The sequence below is a fragment of the Cervus canadensis genome, chromosome 10 (genome assembly GCF_019320065.1).
Source record: "Cervus canadensis isolate Bull #8, Minnesota chromosome 10, ASM1932006v1, whole genome shotgun sequence".
Taxonomy (NCBI): Eukaryota; Metazoa; Chordata; class Mammalia; order Artiodactyla; family Cervidae; genus Cervus; species Cervus canadensis.
In genome coordinates this window covers 9,412,881-9,438,168 of record NC_057395.1, presented here as the reverse complement: position 1 = coordinate 9,438,168, position 25,288 = coordinate 9,412,881, and the positions used below count along the sequence as shown (strand labels likewise).

At 40.7% G+C, this 25,288-nt stretch overlaps 2 protein-coding genes across 3 annotated transcripts in view; both read left to right on the top strand.

Moving 5' to 3' along the window:
* The window catches only part of LOC122447854 (ankyrin repeat domain-containing protein 26-like), a 234,494-nt gene extending 210,504 nt beyond the window's left edge, over positions 1 to 23,990 (top strand). Inside the window, exons 20-28 of the mRNA XM_043478536.1 lie at positions 651 to 1,571; positions 3,252 to 3,404; positions 6,618 to 6,688; positions 7,458 to 7,545; positions 17,259 to 17,549; positions 18,142 to 18,344; positions 19,575 to 19,731; positions 22,468 to 22,513; positions 23,646 to 23,990. Coding sequence (XP_043334471.1) covers positions 651 to 1,571; positions 3,252 to 3,404; positions 6,618 to 6,688; positions 7,458 to 7,545; positions 17,259 to 17,549; positions 18,142 to 18,344; positions 19,575 to 19,731; positions 22,468 to 22,513; positions 23,646 to 23,782 — 2,067 coding nt within the window. The 3' untranslated portion in view covers positions 23,783 to 23,990. The remainder of the gene's footprint in view (positions 1 to 650; positions 1,572 to 3,251; positions 3,405 to 6,617; positions 6,689 to 7,457; positions 7,546 to 17,258; positions 17,550 to 18,141; positions 18,345 to 19,574; positions 19,732 to 22,467; positions 22,514 to 23,645) is intronic.
* Positions 1 to 25,288, top strand: part of LOC122447855 (ankyrin repeat domain-containing protein 26-like) — a 933,540-nt gene that overhangs the window by 761,136 nt on the left and 147,116 nt on the right. The window lies entirely within an intron of this gene.

The window sequence follows — 25,288 nt, the reverse complement described above, 5'->3', positions numbered from 1 at the left end:
ACTGGTTATTTTATATACACTTGTCTATATATAATGGTATATGTTAAACCCAATCTCCTAATTTATCTCTTCCCCTACCCCCTTTCCTGTATGGTGAGTAAGCTTGTTTCCTACGTCGGTGGGACTCTTTCTGGTTTGTGAATAAGTTCATTTTAGATTGCACATATAAGCAGTATGACTCGTCTTTGTCTGACTTACGTCACTTAGTGTGATCATGCCTAGGTCCATCTTTGTTGCTGCAAATAGCATTATTTCATTCTTTTTTATGGCTTTGTAGTTTTCCATTATATAAATTACCACATCAGATGCAATTTTTAAGTGTAGTTAGATCTATAAATCTTATATTTTAAGCTTTCTGGGTTTGTTGTAATTCAGAGAAGCCCTTTCCAGTTCTGAGCTTCTTGAAAAGTCCCTTGGGGTTTCTTTTTCCTTTCATGGATTCATTGTCTTCACTTAAATGTTTGAACCTTTGGGAATTTCTGCTTGTATAAGGTCTGAGGTTTGTATTGAACCTTATTTTTTCCATTTGGAGATCCACTTGGTGCAGTCTTTTCATTGTATAAACATACAGGCTAGTCTTTCATTTCAGAGGAAATGATGAAATGTCATTTTATTGAGTACTAACTAAAAGTCTCCTTTGTCTCACTTAGGTTTCTGATAGTGGTAGAAAAGCTAAAGGTCTGTTGCGCAAAAGCCACATGCAGGATGATATTGCCATGCAGGAGAAAGAAAAGAAATGTTTTGAGGATCCTGAAATTATAAAAGGAGAGAATGACTATCCTCAAAAGGCAATCAAATTGAAGAAGGAAACGTTGACAAAGACCATATTCCGGCATACTGGCCAGCTTAACGTTCCGGTAGCTGAAAATACAATGCTAAACCCTGAGCTGGAGAACGTGAAACGAAGCAAAGAAAGACTGGAAACAGAAGTGGAATCCTGCCACTCTAGACTGGCTGCTTCCATACACAATCATGATCAAGGTCAGACATCACAAAGAAACCTGTCACTTGCCTCCCAGAAAGCAAAAGACAAGACGTTACGCTTGCAGGACCCAATGAAGTTCGATATGGCTAAGCTGAAAAGTGACAATGAGATGCTTTCCCAGCGACTTTCTAAAGTGGAAAATAAATTCAACAAGCTAAAAATCAAGCTGCATCAGACGAGAGATGATCTCAGAGAAAAGACTTTGATGTTAGAACGTGTCCAGAGAGACTTACGCCAAGCAGAGTGTCAAAAGCAGGATATTGGACACATGGATCAGAACGAACAAGGCAAAGTGAAGGAATACCTTGGAAAGCAGGAATCCTTAGAGGAGAGGTTATCTCAACTCCAGAGTGAAAACATGTTGCTCCGACAGCAGCTGGATAATGCACAAAATAGAGCCGACAGTAAAGAGAAGACAGTCATTAGCATCCAAGACCAGTGTCAGCAGATCGTGGAAAATCTTCATGCTGAACATGAGAAGAAACAAGGTCTGATGCTGGAGGAAAGAAGCAAGGATTTAATCAACACGTGGAATCATTTAGAAGAGATAATGTGTCAGTATGAAAATGAGAAAGCAGAAAGAGAAGTAAGTATCCAGAAGGAGAAATAATTCTCAGACTTCCTGAAAGAAAATTCAAAGTGATTCTTAATTCTGGCTAAATGTTGAATCTAGCTGAATGTAAAAAATACACAGGCTATGAATCTATGGTCTCTAAAACGGACTAAAAGCACACCTTGTATCCAGCAAATAAAAATTAGACCTAAGAGATGCTTCACTTTGAGTAGAGACATCGTGTTGCTTATGAAATGTTAAGAGACTGAATTCTAAATTTTTAATATAGACAGGTATTAGTAATTTACTCTTTTACTATTCAGAAAATAATTTTAACCTCTGTGTAACCACATGTGAGTATCATGATGAAGCAGATAAAAGAAATGCTCAAACCTAAACTGAATATTTTCAAATTAAGCTTCAGTTACATGGATTACCTTGACAATCAATTCCATGTTTCCCAGATGCTATCACTTCTATATAGTACTTTGGCTTCCGTAGCTTGTCATACCTTTCTGTCATATTTGTTGGTATAATTTTAGTGTTATTCATGTAAAATTTGAATTAACTTGGAAACATTTCAGGCTTGAATCATTTATTCTTTTTTTTTGAATCATTTATTCTCATGGCCTCTCAACTCTTTAAAGAGTTGTCATTAAGTTGAGAATTCATTGGCAAGTCATTTAAATATACTTGTCATTAAATCCTAATTTGGGACTCAAGTGGTGAGCTTTTAACCAAGCTCTTCTTGTTTTAATCTTCCCACTGCTATTTATGCTATTTACTTAGAATATGTTTACAAACAACCTACTCATAATTCTCGCTTTAAGGATCAATTACTATCATTTGAATACCAGATTGCCCAATAAAAATGAAGGGTGGCAGGATTTAGAGCAGCAGGAATGGAGTGAGTCAGGGAGAGGGCTGTAGGGGCTGTGGTCCAGAGGCAGGTGGAGGCCAGGCTATCGAGGCTCCTTGAGGGCCATGGGAGCAACCTCATTTGTAAATTGCATTGTTCCTTTATTTTGGAGTGTAGTTGGTTTATACTTCTGCGTTAGTTTCGGGTGCCCAGCACGGTGGTGCAGTTACACACGTATCCGTTCTCTCCCAGGTCCTCTCCCAGGCAGGTGACTGCAGAGCACTGAGCAGAGCCCCCTGTGCTCCGCGGTAGGGCCTGGTGGTCAGCCAAGGGCAGAGGCGGGGAGCAGGGGGAAATTAGGAGTCTGGGATTAACATAGACACACGACCAGATATCAGATAGATAAGCCCCAAGGGAATGGCCTCATTTTTCTGCTGGGATAGGAATCTGTTGGAAAGATCTGAGCACTGAATTGAGTATGTGAAGATCTCTGATGTTAATCGAAGCCTCTAATAAAGAAAGAGGAAAAATGTTTCCACAGGGTGGAATTTTCCACTGCTTGTCCCACCTACACACCTGTTTCATTCTGGGCGTGAGGTGGTGGAGCTCTGCAGATTTATCGGGAGGGGCAGGGCGTGGACAGTGGGGCTGCCTCCTTCGTCTGAGGAACTTAATATCAGGAAGGCCGGTGGGCGACCCTTCTGGGTCTGCAACCACATTCAGGGAGGAGGGAAAGAAGGTGAGTTGCTGTGTGTGATGATAGTTTTCAAAGTCCATATGTTGGCATTACTTATTACTAGCACAATGTCATAGTAAAGTGATTTGATAAACTCAGTGACAGAGAATTTTATTAGGCAACTGTGAGACAACTTCGGCAAGAACTAGCTGATAGCCTCAAAAAGCAGTCTGCGTTGGAGGCGTCCCTGGAGGTCATGTCACGTTATCATGCCAAGTTAGAAGTTGAGGCACGGGATTTAAAGAACAACTTACATCAACTCACAAGTCAGGTATGTGTGAAATTGAATGTGTCGACAGTGAATCCACAGGATAAAGAGTTTTAGGACGCTCTTTTTCATGGACAGCTTCCTTTTTTATTTTCATTACTAGTAATTTACTATAATTTTTTTAACCTTTAAGTGCACTCATTTCTTAAACTCTGACTTTCATTCTGCCATTTGCATTATATATATTGTTTTCCTTAGGAAAGTGGAGAATTGTGCATCATTCTTCACACAACTTGAGAGACCAATTTTTCTTTTTTTGGAGTTATTTCTTTTTTTTTAAATTTTTATTAGTTAGAGGCTAGTTACTTTACAATATTGTAGTGGTTTTTGCCATACACTGACATGAATCAGCCATGGATTTACATGTGTTCCCCATCCTGAACCCCCCTCCCACCTCCCTCCCCATCCCATCCCTCTGGGTCATCCCAGTGCATCAGCCCCGAGCACTTGTCTCATGCATCCAACCTGGACTGGCGATCTGTTTCACACTTGATAATATACATGTTTCGATGCTGTTCTCTCAGATCATCCCACCCTCGCCTTCTCCCATAGAGTCCAAAAGTCTGTTCTATACATCTGTGGAGGGACTGTTTTTCGATTGAACAATATTTTATTTCATGATCCCTGTATTACCATGATGAGGCAAGCCAGATAAAATCAGAGGATAATGTTTAATGGAATGTTCAAGAAAATTATCGTTTCTCATCTTCACTTTTCTGAATGGCTGTGCAGTTCTGTATATATTTATTTTGTGCATTTCAGAATAACTTGTGCAGAAAGTGTATTATACAAACCAGTTGAAGTTAAGCACTGCCTTCTCTTCATTTTCAGTACATTGTAAAAGCATGGGGTACTCAGATGGAGTATAATACCTACATCGAAAATAGAGAATTAAGAAGATTATCTAGATGGTGCCTTTGGATTTTTAAAAAGCTATTGAGATATAATTCACGTATCACATGATTCACCCATTCCAAGTGTGTAGTTCAGTATCTCTTAGTCTCGATAGGTGTCACCTGTGACCACAGTCAATTTTAGAGCATTTCTACAACCCCAAAAGAAACCCTGCATCCCTTAGCTACCTGCTATGACCCCCCATCTCCCTCAGACCCAGGGAACCCACAGTCTAATATCTTTCTCTGTAGACATGCCTGTTCTGGGTATTTTATACAAATGGAATCATGTAGTATGCTCCTTTGGGATTAGCTTTTCTCATTTGATGTCATTTTGCGGTTCATCCATGTTATAGCACGTATCAGTTCTTCCATTTCTGTTGACTGTCAAACAATAAGCAGTACGTGGCTATATTTATCCATTCATAAGTTGATGGAGATTGAGGTGTTTCCACTTGCAACTATTAGTAATGCATCTGTGAACATTAGTTTACACGTTTCTGGATGGACATGTTTTTATTTTCCTGTGGTTGGATTTTATCCTCAGAGTTCACTGGCTGATTTCACCTTTCCTTGGCCTTTGCTCAGATTGTCCTTTCTGTCTTCACAGTTTCTTTTCCTCTTGGGTAGTCCTCCATTTATTCAGACCTGGTGCCCAGTCTCTCCTCCTCCATGGAGCTTTTCTGACTGTCCAGCTCTCATTGAGCCTTTTCTCTTCAGCCCTGTCATGTAGTCTGTGAAGAACAATCTAGCCCTTAACTTTGCATTGTTGTAATTTTTTTCATGAGGGAGAATCTTATCTGGGTATACCTTGGTCTAATAGGGAATATTTGTTGATATGCACAGCACTTGTCTTGCATAAATGGAAAGCAGTTTAGCTTAACAATTGTTAGCTAAATGTTCATCCCATGCCAGTTATTTCTTCTTGAAGATGTTTGTATAATAAAACTTTTATTAAAATGTATTTTAAGCAACTCAATGTAAAATTGAAAGCGCTTAGTCTAATAGAGGAGAATTGTTCAATTAAATGCTCATTTTTCTCCCTGACTCTGGGAGAAAAGTGTAAATTTGCCTTCCTTCATTATGTAGGCAGAAGTGGGATTTACAGATTTCTAGCCTTTCGCCAACTGTAAAGTTCTGAGAATAGCCTCTCTGATATCCGTACCTTGTAACCTGAATTGTCTCACCGGAGTGCTTGCTAAACATTAACAGCTGTGGGAATGAATTGACTCAGAGCTTTGATTTAGCAGTAGGGTAATATTTCCATGGCAGTGACTTCACCCTTCTTCCTCTGACGGTCGTGTAAGTTCTGTACCACTCTGTCCAGGAGGTGCTATGTGCATATTAACTTGTGGTCATTGTCCACTGAGTAGTACAGAGAGGAAGTAAGTTACAAATTACTGTAAGTGGAGAAAAGTACTAGAGTACTAGCTGGTTAGTGGAGTCAGTGAACAGTTTTGAAGTACTGGACATGTGTTCTGGGCCTCATGCTCCCCCTTACTACCCCTTGCAACGGTATGGAGAGGGATTTCAGGGTGACTTGTGTAGAAGACCACTTCCATTGGCATGCCGTCTGCCTGAAGTATCAAATTGTTTTGCAGGTAAAATACAGTGACCGTAATAACGCCAATTACAAACAGTTCTTAGTATCTGCCACATCCTCTTCTAAATACATGATGTATAGTCCCCAGTTTAATCTCCCCAGCATCCCACTGAGGTTGATGCTACCACTATCTCCATGTTATGGATGGAGAAACTGAGATACAGAAGGGTTAAGGAATTTGCCCCAGGACTCACAGCTCAGAACTGATGGAATTGGAACACAGGCCCATGGATTCTGGCTCCCATGTAGTTCCTGCCTCTCACACTAGACCCTGAAGCATTGGGTTGTCACCAACAGCAGAGCTAGCTTTTATAATCACTGGAAGAGCCGTGGTCATTCACCTATCTGGATATTTAAAGTGATGGCTGCTGTGGAGCTTGGAATAAAAATATATGTATATATGTTCATCATCAGGTAATTTTCTGTCTTTCTTCATCTGGCCAGTTTATGAATTTGTGTATTTATTTGAGAAAATCTAATTTAAAGCATGAATGATTTTGTGTTTGAGTCCGAAAGGAAAGGTCAGTAACGAACAAAGGGCAGACAGTAAATATTTTCACTTTTTGGACTGTAAGATGTTTATTGTAACAACTCAACTCTGCTGTATGGCGAAAAGCAGCCATAAGCAATATGGAGATGGAAGAGACAGAAACTGACACTGGCAGATTTGCTAGGTTATTAGTAATTAAACAGTTGTTTTTTTCCTTTTTCTCTTTTCAGTCTCAAGAAACACAGGATCAACATACAGAGGCCGTGAGATGTGCTGAAAAAACACAGGATCACATCCAAAAGTATGATTTAAAGTAGCACAGAAAATAACTTAAGTATAAAGCAGATAAACAGTATAATATGAGAATTAGATCAGTAATGATAATAAAAACATCATTGTGAAGCTGGGTAACATTTCAGCTTTGAGCTGTTTTGAGATGCATATTTTCCCCCATTATTTCCATATTTTGCACATTATCCACAAGTGAAAAGTGAAAGTGTTAATCACTGAGTCATGTGCAACTCTTTACGACTCCATGGACCATAGCCCACCAGACTCTTCTGTCTATGGAATTCTCCAGGCAAGAATCCTGGAGTAGGTTGCTGTTTCTTGTCCAGGGGATCTTCCTGACTCGGGGATCGAACCTGGGTCTCCTGCATTGTTGGCAGAGTCTTTACCGTCTGAGCCACCAAGGAAGCCAATTATCCACAAAACACAACTAGCAAAACAGTACAGTTGCCAAATCATTTACTTTTCAAAATTCTAAAAGCCTACAAATTGAACCTGCAGGTGTTTGTTCAGAAACAGTGTGGTATTTTAAAAATCTGTGTGTGAAGGACTGCCGTGACAGTCCAGTGGTTAAAACTATGCCTTCCAAGGCAGAGGGTGTAGTTTGATCCCTGGTTGGGGAAGTAAGATCCCACGTGCCTCACAGCCAAAAAACCAAAGCATAAAACAGAAGCAATATTGCAGTAAATCAATAAAGGCTTTAAAAACGGTCCACATTCAAAAACATCTCTAAACAAGAAACCCTATGTGTGAAAATCATTGTTTTAAAATCTGCATTTTAGGCTTGAAATTGAAAATGCCGAGTTACAAACTACAGTCAGAAAGCAAGCGGGCGAAATTGAACAGCTTCAGAAAAACCTCTTAAGATTGGTAAGTCAAACCTCTTAATTTTTGTCATACTGAGGAAGAATTTTTAATTTTTTTAATAGAAATATATAAGAATATTTTGGACAATGTGAAAAGTCTCATTGTTTAAAAAGTTTATGGTATTTTACTGATACTGCTTGCTACTAATAGCATCAGTTCAGTCGCTCAGTTGTGTCCGACTCTTTGCGACCCCATGAACTGCAGCACGCCAGGCCTCCCTGTCCATCACCAACTCCCAGAGTTTACTCAGACTCATCCCCATCGAGTCAGTAATGCATCCAGCCATCTTATCTTCTGTCGTCCCCTTCTCCTCCTGCCCCCAATCCCTCCCAGCATCAGGGTCTTTTCCAGTGAGTCAACACTTTGCATGAGGTGGCCAAAGTATTGGAGTTTCAGCTTCAGCATCAGTCCTTTCAATGAACACCCAGGACTGATCTCCTTTACGATGGACTGGTCGGATCTCCTTGCAGTCCAAGGGACTCTCAAGAGTCTTCTCCAACACCACCGTTCGAAAGCATCAATTTTTCCGCGCTCAGCTTTCTTCTCAGTCCAACTCTCACATCCATACGTGACCAGTGGAAAAGCCATAGCCTTGACTAGACGGACCCTTGTTGGCAATGTAATGTCTCTACTTTTTAATATGCTATCTAGGTTGGTCATAACTTTCCTTCCAAAGAGTAAGTGTCTTTTAATTTCATGGCTGCAATCAGCATCTGCAGTGATTTTGGAACCCCAAAAAATAAAATATGACACTGTTTCCACTGTCTCCCTATCTCTTTCCCATGAAGTGATGGGACCAGATGCCATGATCTTAGTTTTCTGAATGTTGAGCTTTAAGCCAACTTTTGCACTCTCCTCTTTCACTTTCATCAAGAGGCTTTTTAGTTCCTCTTCACTTTCTGTCATAAGGGTGGTGTCATCTGCATATCTGAGGTCGTTGATATTTCTCCAGGCAATCTTGATTCCAGCTTGTGCTTCTTCCAGCCTAGCGTTTCTCATGGTATGCTCTGCATATAAGTGAAACAAGCAGGGTGACAATATACAGCCTTGATGTACTGATTTTCCTGTATGGAACCAGTCTGTTGTTCCATGTCCAGTTCTAACTGTTGCTTCCTGACCTGCATATAGGTTTCTCAAGAGGCAGGTCAGGTGGTCTGGGTTTCCATCTCTTTCAGAATTTTCCAGTTTATTGTGATCCTCACAATCAAAGGCTTTGACATAGTCAGTAAGGCAGAAATAGATGTTTTTCTGGAACTCTCTTGCTTTTTTGATGATCCAGCGGATGTTGGCAATTTGATCTCTGGTTCCTCTGCCTTTTTTTTTTTTTTTTATTAGTTGGAGGCTAATTACTTTACAACATTTCAGTGGGTTTTGTCATACATTGACATGAATCAGCCACAGAGTTACATGTATTCCCCATCCCGATCCCCCCTCCCACCTCCCTCTCCACCCGATTCCTCTGGGTCTTCCGAGTGCACCAGGCCCGAGCACTTGTCTCATGCATCCCACCTGGGCTGGTGATCTGTTTCACCGTAGATCATATACATGCTGTTCTTTCAAAACATCCCACCCTCACCTTCTACCACAGAGTTCAAAAGTCTGTTCTGTACTTCTGTGTCTCTTTTTCTGTTTTGCATATAGGGTTATCGTTACCATCTTTCTAAATTCCATATATATGTGTTAGTATGCTGTAATGTTCTTTATCTTTCTGGCTTACTTCACTCTGTATAATGGGCTCCACTTTCATCCATCTCATTAGAACTGATTCAAATGAATTCTTTTTAACGGCTGAGTAATATTCCTCTGCCTTTTCTAAAACCAGCTTGAACATGTGGAAGTTCATGGTTCACGTATTGCTGAAGTCTGGCTTGGAGAATTTTGAGCATTACTTTACTAGCGTGTGAGATGAGTATAATTACTCTTTATAGAAGAAATGGACTGAATTCATAAAATTAATGATTTTTGTAGTAAGATTTTAATTTAAAAGTTTGTGACAATCCAGTCCAAAAGCAATATTTTATATAGAAAATATTTTGTTTGTTCATTCCCCTGTCAATGAAATCAGGCTTTTTCCACTTTCTGGCTATTGTTAATAATGCTGCCTTGAACACTGGTATACAAACATCTGTTAGAGTCTAGAAATTTGAGTAATGATTTGATTGAGAATTCTGTGTTTCTCTTGTAATCCTAACCCTTCTGTGAGATTTTTGAGAATGAATCATTTTTAACATTGTAGTTTATTCTCTTCACCAAGTGAATACTACATCTGTATAGAACAGTATTTCTGAAAGAATGTATTTTTCCTTTGTTGGATTTTTTTTTTTTAAAAGAGCTCCGGTGTGCATGGGAATTTTTCAAAGATTACTATAGTAAGATGATATTTATCCTGGAATATCTTGAACCACTGATGAAAACTATTTTAGAGCATCTTTAGAAAGTAAAATGTAATAGCCACACTTTAAAAAAAATTTCATCAGCATTTAGTATTTGATGTTTCAGTTCAGTCGCTCAGTTGTGTCCGACTCTGCGACCCCATGGACTGCAGCACACCAGGCTTCCCTGTCCATCACCAACTCCCAGAGCTTGCTGAAACTCATGTACATCGAGTTGGTGATGCCATCCAACCATCTCATCGCCTGTCGTCCCCTTCTCCTGCCTTCAATCACTCTCAGTGTCAGGGTCTTTCCCAATGAGTCAGTTCTTCGCATTGGAGCTACAGCTTCAGCATCGGTCCTTCCAATGAATATTCAGGGCTGATTTCCTTTATGATTGACTGGTTTGATCTCCTTGCAGTCCAAGGACCTCTCAAGAGTCTTCTCCAACACCACAGTTCAAAAGAATGAATTCTTGGGTGCTCAGCTATCTTGATGGTCCAACTTTCACATGCATCCATGACTACTGGAAAAACCATAGCTTTGACTAGATAGACCTTTGTCAGCAAAGTAATGTCTCTGCTTTTTAATATGCTGTCTAGGTTGATCATAGCTTTTCTTCCAAGGAGTGAGGGTCTTTTAATTTCATGACTGCGGTCACCATCTGCAGTGATTTTGGAGCCCAAGAAAATAAAATCTGTCATTGTATCCATTGTTTCCCCATCTATATGCCATGAAGTCGTGGGACTGGATGCCATGATCTTTGTTTTTTGAATGCTGGGTTTTAAACCAGATTTTTCACTTTCCTCTTTGCCTTTCATCAAGAAGCTCTACAGTTCCTCTTCACTTTCTGCCATAAGGGTGGTGTCATCTGCATATCTGAGGTTATTTATATTACTTCCAGATATCTTGATTCCAGCTTTTACTTCCTCCAGCCTGGCATCTCGCATGATATACTCTGCATAGAAGTCAAATAAGCAGGTGACAATATACAGCCTTGATGTACTCTTTTCCCAATTTGGAACCAGTTCATTGTTCCATGTTCGATTCTAACTGTTGCTTCTTGAGCTACAGACAGGTTTCTGAGGAAGCAGGTAAGGTGGTCTGGCATTCCCATCTCTTGAAGAATTTTCCGCAGTTTGTTATGATCCACACAGTCAAAGGCTTTGGTGTAATCAATGAATCAGAGTGGATGTTTTTCTGTAATTCTCTTGCTTTTTCTATGATCCAACAGATGGATGTTGGCAGTTTGACCTCTAGTTCCTCTGCCTTTTCTAAATCCAACTTGTACATCTGGACGTTCTCATTTAACATAGTGTTGAAGCCTCACTGGGAGAATTTTGAGCATTACTTTGCTAGCATGTGAGATGAGTGCAGTTGTGCAATTGTTTGACCATTCTTTGGCATTGCCTTTCTTTGGGATTGGAATGAAAACTGAACTTTTCCAGTCCTGTGGCCATGGCTGAAGTTTCCAGATTTGCTGGCATATTGAGTGCACCACTTTCAAAACATCATCTTTTAGGATGTGAAATAACCCAACTGGAATTCCATCACCTCCACTAGCTTTAATTGTAGTGATGCTTCCTCAGGCTCACTTGACTTTGCAATCCAGGATGTCTGGCTCTAGGTGAGTGATCACACCATACTGGTTATCTGAGTCATGAAGATCGTTTTTGTTTAGTTCTGTGTATTCTTGCCACCTCTTCTTAATATCTTCTGCTTCCGTTAGGTCCATACCATTTCTGTCCTTTATGTGCCCATCTTTGCATGAAATGTTCCCTTGGTATAGCTAATTTTCTTGAATAGATTTCTAGTCTTTCCCATTCTATTGTTTCTCTCTATTTCTTTGCATTGATCACTGAGGAAGGCTTTCTTATCTCTCCTTGCTATTCTTTGGAACTCTGCATTCAGATGATTGTATCTTTTCTTTTCTCCTCTGCCTTTAGCTTCTCTTTTTTTCTCAGCTATTGGTAAGGCCTCCTGAGACAACCATTTTGCCTTTTTGCATTTCTTTTCCTTGGGGATGGTCTTGATCACTGCCTCCTGTACAGTGTCACCAACCTCCGTCCACAGTTCTTCAGGCACTGTCTATCAGATCTAATCCCTTGAATCTGTTTGCCACTTCCACTATGTAATCGTAAGGAATTTGATTTAGGTCATACCTGAATGGTCTAGTGATTTTCTGTACTTTGTTCAATTTAAGTCTGAGTTTGGCAATAAGGAGTTCATGATCTGAGCCACAGTCAGCTCTCGGTCTCTTTCTTGTTTTGTTTTGCTGATTGTATAGAGCTTCTCCATCTCTGGCTGCAAAGAATATAATCAGTCAGACTTTGGTATTGCCCACTTGGTGATGTCCATGTGTAGAGTCATCTCTTGTGTTGTTGGAAGAAGATGTTTTGCTATGACCAGTGCAGACTCTTGGAGAGCACAGACAAAACCTTGTGTGCACTGGGAGCCAGGAGAAAGGAGCAGTGTCCCCACAAGAGACTGAGCCAGATTTGCCTGTGAGTATCCAGGTGTCTCCTGCAGGGGAGTGGGTCGACAGTGGCCTGCTGGGGGTCAGGGGCACTGAATACAGCAGTGCATGAACAAGTCCTTTTGAAAGAGGTGGCCTTTACCACCATTACCCCCACCATAGTTTGACCTCAGGCCAAACAACAGGGAGAGAACACAGGGCCACTCATCAACAAAAACTTGGATGAAAGATTTACTGAGTATGGCCCTGCCCATCAGAATAAGACCCCACAGTCAGTCTCTCCCATCAGAAAGCTTCCATAAGCCTCTATCCTTATCCCTCAGAGGGCAGACAGAATGAAAACCACAGTCACAGAAAACTAAGCAAACTGATCACATGGATCACAACCTTGTCTAACTCAATGAAACTACGAGCTATGCCATGTCGGGCCACCCAAGATGGAAGGGTCATGCTGGAGCATTCTGACATAACGTGGTCCGCTGGAGAAGGGGATGGCAAACCACTTGAGTATTCTTGCCTTGAGAACCCCATGAACAGTATGAAAAGGCAAAAAGATAGGACGCTGAAAGATGAACTCCCTGGGTTGATAGGTGCCCAATATGCTACTGGAGATCAGTGGAGAAATAACTCCAGAAAGAATGAAGAGATGGAGCGAAAATGAAAACAACGCCCAGTTGTGGATATGACTGGTGATGGAAGTAGAGTCTGAAGCTGTAAAGAACAATACTGCATAGGAACCTGGAATGTTACATCTATGAATCAGGGTAAATTGGAAGTGGTCAAACAGGAAATGGCAAGAGTGAACATTGACATTTTAGGAATCAGTGAACCAAAATGGACTGGAATGGGTGAATTTAACTCAGATGACCATTATATCTACTACTGTGGGCAAGAATCCCTTAGAAGAAAGGGAGTAGCCATCATAGTCAACAAAAGAGTCTGACATGCAGTACTAAGGTGCAAGCTCAAAAATGACAGAATGATCTCTGTTCGTTTCCAAGGCAAACCATTCACCATCACGGTAATCCAAGTCAATGCCCCAGCCACTAATGCTGAAGAAGCTGAAGTTGAGTGGTTCTGTGATGACCTACAAGACCTTCTAGAATTAACACCAAAAAAAGATGTCCTTTTCATCATAGGGGACTGGAATGCAAAAGTAGGAAGTCATGAGATACCTAGAATGACAGCCAAGTTTGGCCTTGGAGTACAAAATGAAGCAGGGCAAGGCAAACAGAGTTTTGCCAAGAGAATGCACTGGTCATAGCAAATGCCCTCTTCCAACAACACAAGAGATGACTCTCCACATGGACATCAGCAGATGGTTGATTTTATGTGTAAAATACCCTATTTTTAACAAATAAATATTGGCAGTTTAAATTCCAGAAAGATGACAAAATGATGAAAAATTATTTTAAGCTGTTTGAAGGAAAGTCATTCATTTTGAAGTCTGTCCTGACTGGCATCAGCTTTATAAACTGTGTTGGCTATAAATGCATACCACTCATGAACCCATGAGAAATAATACTTTTTTTTGTTTTTTTCTGTGCTCCCACTCTGAGCTCTGTACTGTCCTTTTCAAAGGAAATGACCTCTGTCTGTAGCTGAGTCATGTTTCCTAAGCCAGGTTCCTCTTTATCAAACTTCTGAGAAAATCCCAAGGCCTTTTCTCATTTTGTATGTCTTGGTCTTGGTTGGACTTCCCAGATGTCTCAGACAGTAAAGAATCTGCCTGAAATGCAGGAGACCCAGGTTCGATCCCTGGGTTGGGAAGATCCCCTGGAGAAAGTGAGAGTGAAAGTGCTCAGTTGTGTCTGACTCTTTGAGACCCCATGGACTATACAGTCGTTGGAATTCTCTAGGCCAGAATACTGGAGTGGATAGCCTTTCCCTTTTTCAGGGGATCTTCCCAGCGCGGGGGTTGAATCCAGGTCGCCTGCATTGCAGGCGGATTCTTTACCAGCTGAGCCACAAGGGAAGCCCAAGAATACTGGAGTGGGTAGCCTTTCCCTTCTCCCATAGTCCACAGGGTCACAAAGTGTCAGACATGACTGGGCGACTAACACTTGATCTCTGTTAGGGCAAGCAACCAAGCAAGTGGTGTTTTTGCTGCCAAGGTTCTCTTTAAAGCTTTCGGTGTCCTGTGAATTCAATTGGGGTTCATGCCATTGGAAAAGCTATCCTCAAAAATCTTTTTTGAGGGAAGCATTATACCTTGGGCTTCCTATGAAGCTTTGCAGGATGATGCCTTTAAAATTCTTAGGCTCTTAAGATCCTTAAAGGAATCTGAGGCACCATCTTAAGTCTTTCCAGGGTCAACATTCAGAATATTGAGATCATGGCATCTGGTCTCATCACTTCTTGGAAAATAGATGGGGAAACTGTGGAAACTGTGGTTGACTTTATTTTTCTGGGCTCCAAAATCACTGTAGATAGTGACTGCAGCAATGAAATTAAAAGACGCTTACTCCTTGGAAGGACAGTTACGACCAACCTAGATAGCATATTAAAAAGCAGAGACATTACTTTGCCAACAAAGGTCCGTCTAGTCAAGGCTGTGGTTTTTCCAGTGGCATGTATGGATGTGAGAGCTGGACTATAAAGAAAGCTGAGCACTGAAGAATTAATGCTTTTGAACCGTGGTGTTGGAGAAGACTCTTGAGAGTCCCTTGGACGGCAAGGAGATCCAACCAGTCCATCTTAAAGGAGATCAGTCCTGGGTGTTCATTGGAAGGACTGATGCTGAAGCTGAAACTCCAATACTTTGGCCACCTTATGTGAAGAGCTGACTCATTTGAAAAGACCCTGATTCTGGGAAAGATTGAGGACAGGAGGCGAAGGGGACGACAGAGGATGAAATGGTTAGATAGCATCACAGACTCGATGGACATGTTTGGGTGGACTCCAGGAGTTGGTGATGGACAGGGAGGCCTGGCATACTACGGTTCATGGGGTCGCAAAGAGTTGGACACGACTGAGCATCTGAACTGAACTGAACTGAATGTAGGGTTTTACAGTCTACAGGTTTTACGTTTAGACCATGTTTTCCTTGATAGCGCCCTAGATTTGACCTTAGCCAAGAAGCCATTTCTGTCTTTTTGGGTCATGTGACAATTGGACAGGTGGAGATGCTGTAAAGGGGATACAGATATTGAACCCAGTGAGTCCTGGTTCCTTTATATTTAATAGTGCTTTTTTTTTTTTTTTGTCTCATAGCTTATCCTTCTCATTGATTATACTTTCAGCTGGTTCATAGCAAGAGTCTCCGTTACCCCATGTTTCAGTGTCATTTTCTTCTCTTGCCTGGAAGCTGTCACTGGCACCCTCTTCAAGGGCCATCAGGCTTCTGTTTACAAACTCATGAAGCCCTTTGGGTTTCCATTTCTTTCTCTGTATCCATTCGGGTCCCACCTGCATCCAGGTTCAAAAGCATTCTCACATGTTTTAGTTCTTTTTTAATGGCAATACCTCATTTTTGGGCATCACTGACTCAATGGACATGAGTTTGAGCAAGCTTCAGGAGTTGGTGATGGACAGGGGATCCTGGTGTGATGCAGTCCATGGGGTCACAAAGAGTCAGGCATGACTGAGTGAACTGCACAGAACCCCATTTTCAATATCCGTATCTGTGCCAGTTATTTATTGCTAACAAATTGTATTAGGATCACCCAAAGCCTAGTGGCTCAAAAGAGCATTTCCTTTGTTCACAAGTCTGTGTTGGGGCAAGGCTCAGTGAGTGAGCCCAGCTCATTTCTTCTCCAGTCGTCATCAGCTGGGATGTCGTGAAGGTGGGGACCAGAGGCATCTGAAGACCTGTTCGTGCACACGTCCGGCAGTTGGAGCTGGCTTTTGGATGGGTCATTAGGTGGGGGCGGTCAGTGGGGACACTGACATGTGCTCAGTATGTGGCCTGGGCTTCTTCAAAGCGTGGTGACTGATGCTAAGAGTGGGCTTCCCTATGGAGCCAGTCAGAAGCTATTTAGCTTGAGAAATCACATAGCAGTTCCCCCAGACTCTGTCCACTAGAATCAGTTACCGAGGCCAGCACATATTTAAGGAGAGGGAATTTCACAAGAAAATTGTCAAAGAATTTGTAGACATGTTTGAAAACCACCGGCTCCACTCACCTCGACTTACCAAGTAATCATTCTGTCTAAATGAAAGTTCTTTCCAACTCTGTGTCACTGAAATTCCAGCAAATATTTTTGTGTGTGTTTTCTTTGGTATATTCTCTTATTCTGTGGAAAGTAACAAAGGATTACAAGAAAGAGGCATTTTTCTCTTGTTCAGAAAAATGTATGGATCATCTCACTAAACTCTTAGGAGACGGGATATCTTTAGCCTTGCAAATCATTTCTCTTTGGAATGCAATTCAAATTAGCAAAAACTATTTCTAGTTCAGAAAAAGGCTTATTGGATTAAAATCCATACTTACAAGATTTATTAATTAGAGCCTTATTCTCACAATCTTCTTTTGGGAGGCATTTATTAACTCAGCCTTAGATAACTCAATACAGTATACCTCAAACTTCTTGAAAAACCGTGGGACATGTTGGGGGGGAAGGAGTAAGAGACGTTCTACTAAGGGGTGACTTGCAGTCATTCCATGGAGGAATGATAGAAAAGTACTATTATAGAACAATAAAAGAGTGTAAAATCAAGTGCAAATGTTGTGTGACAAAGATGATGACAGTGAAGAATATATTTTGTGACTCTTGGTGGTCTGAACTTCTTTCTTGATTCTCTGAGTAATTCCTGGTCCTACATTCGACAATACAGATACCATCATATTTATTTGATCCTTGGTTTGTGTTAGGCTGGGTTCAGTCCACTTCCCTCATTACCAAATGGTATTTGTTTTATTCTTGCAGATTGATGATCTTCCAGCAGAGCTGGAAACTGTATGTTCACAGTGTCTGCACATGAATGCAAAAATTCAAGTTCTTCGAGAGGAGTTATTATTCATGCCAGGAATGCAAAAGAAATGTGAAAAACTAGAGAAGAATAACAAGAAGCTGGAGCAAAAAATAGTGAACCTCAAAAGTCATATAGAAATGAATATGACAGAACACAGTCAAGTAGAGCAGTATAAACAGGAGATTGAAGAAAGAGCGAGACAGGAGCTAGTAGAAAAATTAAAAGAAGTCGACATGGTTTTACAGGTTAATTTGTTGATCTGTCATGTCCTTGAATTCACCTCATTGTAAATTACATTGGATGTATACAGCTTATGTGTTTCCTCTGCTTCCCTTAGGGCAGTTTGTTTGGTAGATTTCTGGAAGGAAGGGGGCACTTGTCTCTCTCTGAAGAGAGAAATATTTCAATTTCCATCACAGTTATCACTCAATTGATCTTTCAGAATGATTCTGACTAGAGGAACCTTTTACTTAAAAGACCAATTGGTATAAAACAAGACCATGAGAAGGAAACAAAGTACTGTGGTTTAGAATGGATACCATCCTCTTGAATTATTCTCAAGTTGTCTTGTTCAGTTTTTAAAATTTTAAGTTGATCCACTTATTATTTTAATTATCAGGTTACATAAATACTACTATAACATTGATTCCACTTTAATTTTATAATTCAGATTTAATTCATTTCACATTGGCCATGATTATTTTAAAGTTTCCCTTTTCTTTTTTTCACATTGAAAATCACTCTCTGAATTACTGACTCAAAACTAAAGGGAACAAATATAATTATTCAGATTATAATCATTAACAAAAGAAATATATCTTTTAAAATTTGACTTAGATACAAGCAGTATCTCAAGAAAACTTAGAGCAGGAACGAGAGGAGCATATTGCTTCCTTAAGAAGTCAGATGGAACTCAGAATTAAAGAGTTGGAATCTGAACTCTTCAAGATGGAAACTTCTCAAGCAGATTTGGAAAAATATAAGAAACTCTACCTAGAAGAACTAAAAGTTAGAAAGTCGTTGGAAAAGAAGCTAGACAAGTAAGTCAAAACACAGAATCACAAAATAAATTTAGTCCATTAATTTGTCTCTGAAGCCTAGTTTTTATAGAGCCAGGTTCTTGAGATTAGTAGGCAGTGAAAGCTAACTAGACAGTCCCTGCTAAGGGGGCGCCCTAAGACAGATTAGTGACACCACGTCCTGGTAAGTTTTCCTACACTGTGTAAAAGCTTGCTTGTGAAATCAGGGAATATTCACACAGGGGTGAAAGGCGGGGTAGTTCACAGAGGGGCTGACGCTGGCATGGTGACCTGAGTGAGGGAGGGCGTGGAGGCTGGAAGGGGCAGATCCCACCTGCAGGGCCCTCTGAAAGCAGAGCACTCCTAGGACGCCTTTCATAAGCCCAGAGAGCATACAGCAAAGGAGCAGGGACCCAGGGCACGTTCTGCTAGTCGATGCCTGAAATAAGCGCACACAAGGGAAGCACGGGTGCTCCCAGAGAGGGTTCAGGGCTGTGGGACGTGATGCTGGGATGTGGGGTGTGGCTTCCGGGGAAGGAGCTCAGTGGGACCGCTCTCCCTGTTTGTGGAGCGCGATGCCTCTCGCTGTAAAAACATGCACTGAACGCCGTTTCAGCTTTTTGCCTTTTAAAATGAAACCAAAAATCCTCTTCAGACTTTTTTTTTCTTTTTTTTTAAATGAAAAACAGGTGCCTATGTAGGCCCCTCGTAGAAGTGAAGTAACATAAAATGAACTTTGGAAAAGCAGGGGATGCTTGTAATTGTTCCTGGGGCTGTTTTAGTCCTTTTCAGTCTCACCCACTGACTTTCTCATCCTCCCTCGAGATTGTGGCTCTAGGTGATTCCTCAGAGCCAAGTGCTTAATTTTTCCGAGGTCATGAGTGAAACATTTATACAAGGGGGGTGAAAGCAAATGCTTGAAAGTGGCTTTGTGGGAGGTGTGTTTCTTCATCCCTGAACTGTTTCCTGGGGCAGGCGTGTCCGAGGCAGCAGGTGTCACTGTGAGCCCACCTCCCTTTCTCTCGGAAACCCTTTCTCTCCTCCCCCAGCTGTGACTTGTTACCTGAGGAGCCCAGACACACGTGAGCTTCTTTAGAACAAGGTCAGAGCTGTCCCTGTTTACAGCAGGTCTGCTCCGTGCTTCCGGTGCTCACACGGTGTGATGGGAATTCCATTTACTGTGCGGCAGCTTACAAAATGCAAATCCTTTAGGGAGTCGTGAACAAAACTGGTGTTTTCCATCTTCCCCAGGACTAACTGGAGGCTGGCAGAGATGAGCACCGAACTTGAGGTGGAGAAACAGCAGAACAGATCTTTACTGAGCACTCTCACCACAAGGCCAGTCCTGGAGCCGCCCTTGGATTGGAAATTTCAACACTTCAGTATGACTCTTTCTTCAAAAACAAACGTAGGACTTTCTACCTCAATTCCATGCCCTTCAAATAACAGCATGGCGACTGACTTGATCAAGTTTAGTTCTACTAACTTTTTTTCCTTGGGTTTAGGATTTCTGATATGAATGATTCTTATTTTCAACTTCTGAGCTGTTTATTTGACTTACGTGCACTAAGTAAAAGCCATAATTAACTGTGCTAACAAGGAGACAAAAATTTTATGTTTTTTTTTGTCCTAGATTTCTAAGAGATACTTATTAACTTCTTAAATTTCTTGAAAAGCTACATTTAAATTCTACTTTAGAAATGAAATCTTATTGCCTAGTAACCGAACATATACTTTCAGATATTTGACCTCCTTTCTAATTGATTTCACCTTGGCAAGTGTTCATAATCATCTCCAAGCTCCGCTGAACCCACTGCAGTTTTTCTACCCCTAAGCATAAGTGAATGACTGGCATCTAAACACTAACCATATTGGATGTTTTTGTATTTGAAGGAATCCTAGATAAATCCTTTTTATGAATTAAACAAGCTTGTAGCACTGTATCAGAAGATTAATTTCTAGGTTTTCGGTCAACATTTTGGTCATTTTCTTACACAAGAATGCATCTTTAATTGCTATTTTACTTATAGCCTTGTTACTTAAATTTCTGAAAAATATTTTCTGAGCAATTGTAGAACATTTCTAAGTTTGTAGTTAAAGCAAACATTAAAAAATTTTAAATGAAGCTCACTTTTGTCTCTGTCTCAACAGCACCTGGATGATTGATGACTAAGAGCAATGATGGGGAGTCTAAATTGCAGCTAGTTTTCATTGTGTAATCATTGTGATTAAAATATCCATTTTAGTCAGAGCACACGGGTTTATGGTTTTGATGGTGGTTTCATGATGGTTATGGTGCAGATAAAAATAGCCCTTGTTAAATGCAGTCTCAACCCGTTTTCCCATTTGGCTTCTTGCCATCATAGAGCAATCTAAGGTTTCTTCGCCAGCACTGCGGCTACGTTGGGTCTTAGTACTTGAGAGCCATGAACCTGGAGGAGGTGCTTTAGCTGTGCAGTCACAGCGGGCCTCCAGACACTTCCTCCCAAGTCAGACACTGCCCCACGCAGGCCTAAGAGGAGGAAGCAAAGGCTCAATCCCCACCCCAGGGGCGGGCTGCCTACCGCAGACCCAAGTTCACGGTGCTGTGAGCACACACATCTTTTCAAAGAAGAGATTGGGAACCAAGCAAGCACTTCTTAGTTCCTTCTCCCAAACTCACCCGTTGGGTAAATCTCACTTCTCATGAGGAGGGTAGGAGTATAAGTGCTCCCCTTGAAACTTCAGGCTGAGGAAATGAAGTTCAACTGCAATTTCTGACCAGATTTAGATTATAGTTGAGATTACACTCATGCTTTTTGTATATACCAATTAATTATGACAGCTTGGATAGAAGTATGCTAAATAGGAAAGAGAGATCTTATCTGTGTTTTAAATTTTGTCCTAAATAACTCAAAATGTGGGTAATTCATTTTGCTGATTCATTTTAATAAACCAGGTTTTATCTGGAGGAAACGAACATCCTTTTAAGACAAATCTCTTCAGTTTTGGCCTGCTTGATTCAACTAAAGATTTTCTCTTTCAAGTTTCCTGTCCTGTGTTTAAAAAATGTTTATGCTTTACAAATTAACTATATCAACTGCTACAAATAGGAGTTTGATATTGATTTATTTTCGTTCATGCATTTAAGACATATAACTTAAAACATTTATTAAATGCCACAAGCATTATTGAACTATGTAACAAGGTTTTACCTATTCATTTTCTCTATGTTACAGTTAAAAATCTTTATGTGTTTTCCTAATCTGAGGAAGGAGCTGGCATAGGACTCTAGACTGAGTAAGGAGTCCATTGGCCTTGTTACTTCTTTTGTAGAATTAGGAAGTTTGACTAAATCAATGACTCTCATACCTTTCAAAAAGTTTTCTTTTTTTCCCCCAAAGAAAACAACCTTTCTTTTTAAAAAATCTTCTGAGTGGAATGGTATTATATGAAAGAGACAAGTATAGAGCCATTTAGCTAAAGGAGTGGCCAGAGACCGTGCAGCTGTGACTTCTCTGTTCCTCACCCCTGCAGTGACCCCCGTGGGACCTTCCCCTTCTATGGGACATAGTTTGCAAACTAACACTTACGAGAGAATCCTTCTCGCTAAACACCTTTAGAATTAAAACTTGCCGGTGCATTGTTTTCTTGTGTATAATTTTCTCACCTTTCTATGTTTTCGCTAAATGGAAAAGTTTAAAGAAAACTGCAGATGTGTTCTCCTTATTAACATTCGACTTCAGACTACTTCCTCCATATGACATGATCCTCATCTAGAAATCAAAATAAAGGTCTCGGAAGTACATATTTAGGGCAGGGGCTGTTAAAGGAGAAGATAGTGATCTTGTGGGTCATTACTAGGATTACGGGTCATTCCCTAATTCTCTGAAATTATGTGTAGTCAATAGACTGATATTTATTATACTTTTTATCAGATTAATGTAAATAGCATTCCATATATATGTTCTCTGTTATCTAAAAGCAGAATAAGTAGGAATTCATTTTCTTCTATTTATGTGATGATTTTTCTACTTAAGTAATCTTCAAGTTAGGTCTAGTCTCTAAAAGTATTATTTAAATGTCACATACAGTAAATTATATGTAATTCCTATGATAATTCTCTTGTTTATCTTAAACATAAATAATATTTGACTTATTTCAGATGCAGCGGGAGTTGGACAGGAGTATAACTAGAGAGCTAGAAGAAGGTATGTTGCCAAAACGTAAGAATTAAATTTAGACATTGATTTCTGAAATACATGGTAGTCAGTGGCATCTCTTTCCATTGTTTGGATAGCAGTTGCTATCTTAAAAATTTTTTCTTACATATAGCTAATGAAAAATGTGAAAGCATGAGCAGTCATAGTGAAAAATATCCTTCTTCCTCATTGATTCATCATGTTCCATAGATTGAAAAACAATCTCTAAAGGTCTATGTATTTCTTTCATTTCTGGCTATTTCCTTCTTCTACTGCCTCCATCCCTGTGGAACGATCCGCCTGCACCTGACACTATTCTCAGGAAACGTGGCGTTCGCCCGCTTCTCAGGCGCTGGTAGCAGTTAAGGCTGGAAACCCAGACTCAAGCAGTCACGTGTGTGTAGCAGTCACTTGGTGGGTGACTAAAATTTCTCTGTCACTGACTTTGCCACCAGTTTATCTTTCACCCTCAGGAAAAGCTCCAAACACCCACATCGGTTTGGGTCCTGCCAAAGTAGGCGGCCTTATCTCCTTATCACCCTCCTCCGCCCTCAGCTCTGCATCTAACCAGCCAGACTGTAGGATCCCACAGCTGTGCATCCTCAACCCCGATCTTTGTACGTGCTTTTCCCCTCCATCTCCTGTACTTTTTCCTGTCCTCCAGGTATCTGTTTCCATAGCACCTCCACCAGAAAGCTGGCAGTACTGACACGAAGCTGGCTGTCCCTTCTGAGTGTCCCTGTGCTGTCTTTTATATCTGTTTTGTATTTATGAGTCTGTGTGGAAGTTGCCTGTTTGTCTGTTTTTCCAGTTGAGGGCATGTCATTTTTCAGGGTGGACCTGGGTCACCTTCATCTTATAATTGGAGTCCTTGCCCCAGCACCTTTGCACACAGTTACTGAGTAAACCAATGAAGAATGAGGAAACCAGAAATCTGATGCTCAGCCACACGTGCACCATGAGCAGGTTATAGAATTGTAATCTTGCATTTCATGTCATGCCATCTATAGATAGATTTCATTTTTCTGAATACTAGGAAAGGTCTCAGGTTTTTTGGTTTTCTTGTTTCATTGTTGTAACTAATACATAGTTACCTCAAGTATTTCAGGTAAAGAATATAATTCTTTCCTTTTCTTTCCAGTTGATGCTGAATTTGCATGTGATGCCTTTCAAGTGTCTTTTCGAGGATTTTCAGATGGGTCAAATGTGTATGATGAACAATTTTTGAAAGCAAAAGCAGAATATCAACAGATTTTGTTTGAAAAATATAAGATTTAGAAAGATAAATAGTAAAACTTTCCCTACTGGACTGTTTCCATGACATTTCGTTGTTTCCCATTAAAGATGATGAGAAAATCTTTTTGAAAAGAAAATATTTTTGTGTTACATGTGTATGATGAAAATTTACATAGTATTTTAAGTGATGTTTCTCTGCATCTAACTTACTTCTAAGCAGATTTAAAAGCCAGCACTGTTGAGTTTTCCATATTCTAAGCGATAGTGTTAGTCACTCAATCGTGTCCAACTGTTTGCGACCCCATGGACTGTAGCCCACCAGGCTCCTCTGTCCATGAAATTCTCCAGGCAGGAATACTGGAGTGGGGATCCAGTGGGGCATCTTCCAGACCCTGGGATCAAACTTGGGTCACGTGCATTGCAGGTGGATTCTTTACCATTTGTGGGACACCCTTTACAGACTCACTCAGACGAGCCCTAATACCAGCTGTTTGAACAGCACCCAAAGAGCCAGACTTGTCATTAATATTTAGTGGTGTTGATTGATAGCTTTTTGGTATGTTCCACTGTTTATCACTATATATAGACCCAAAGATTTAGATACCGCTGTTATGGCTACCATCAGTGTTTTGACGTGTTACAATTGTTAATAGTGGCATAAAACTTACTATATGTAACTTTAAACAGATTCATAAGTCCTTCCTCATGGAGAAATAAGGTTTGCCTGAGTTTTCGCCTTTTAAATGAATGAACTTTTATATATTAAATTTTTATTTTTATTTAGAAGATAATTACTTTACAATATTGTTATGGTTTCTGCCATACATTGACTTGAATTGGCCATAGGAATGCATATGTACCCTCCGTCTTGAACTTCCCTCCCACCTGCCTCCCCATTCCATCCCTCTAGGTTGTCACAAAGTACCAGCTTTGGGGTCCCTGCATCATACAGCAAATTCCAAAAAGACACATGTACCTCAGTGTTCATTGCAGCACTATTTACAATAGCTAGGACATGGAAGTAACCTCGATGACCATCAACAGCAGAGTGGATAAAGAGCTGTGTATTATTCAGCTCTAAAAAGGAATGCATTTGAGTCCGTTTTAATTGACTTCTGATTTACTTTTGGAGACAGTGTTAAAATTAGAGAAAGTTCTTCGTTCCTCATGGCAGTGGCTTCTCCTGTTGCAGAGCCCCGGCTCGAGAGTGCAGGCTCAGCAGTTGTGGTGCTTGGGCTTAGTTGCTCCGCAGCCTGAGGGATCTGCCCAGACCAGGGATCGAGCCCCAGGTCCCTTCCATTGGCAGCGGATTCTTAAGCACTAGACCACCAGGGAGGTACACGTGTTCATTTTAAAACAGTGCCTGGGAATTCCCTGGTGGGCCAGTCATTAGGAATCTGGGCTATTACTGCCAGGGGCCCGGGTTCAACCCTGGTTTGGAAATTAAGATTCCACAGTCTGCAAAAAAAAAAAAAAAAGCAGTGCCTATAATTGTGTTGGTCATCTTACCTTTGAAGGAAGCGTATTCCGCCCCCACCCCCACCCCCA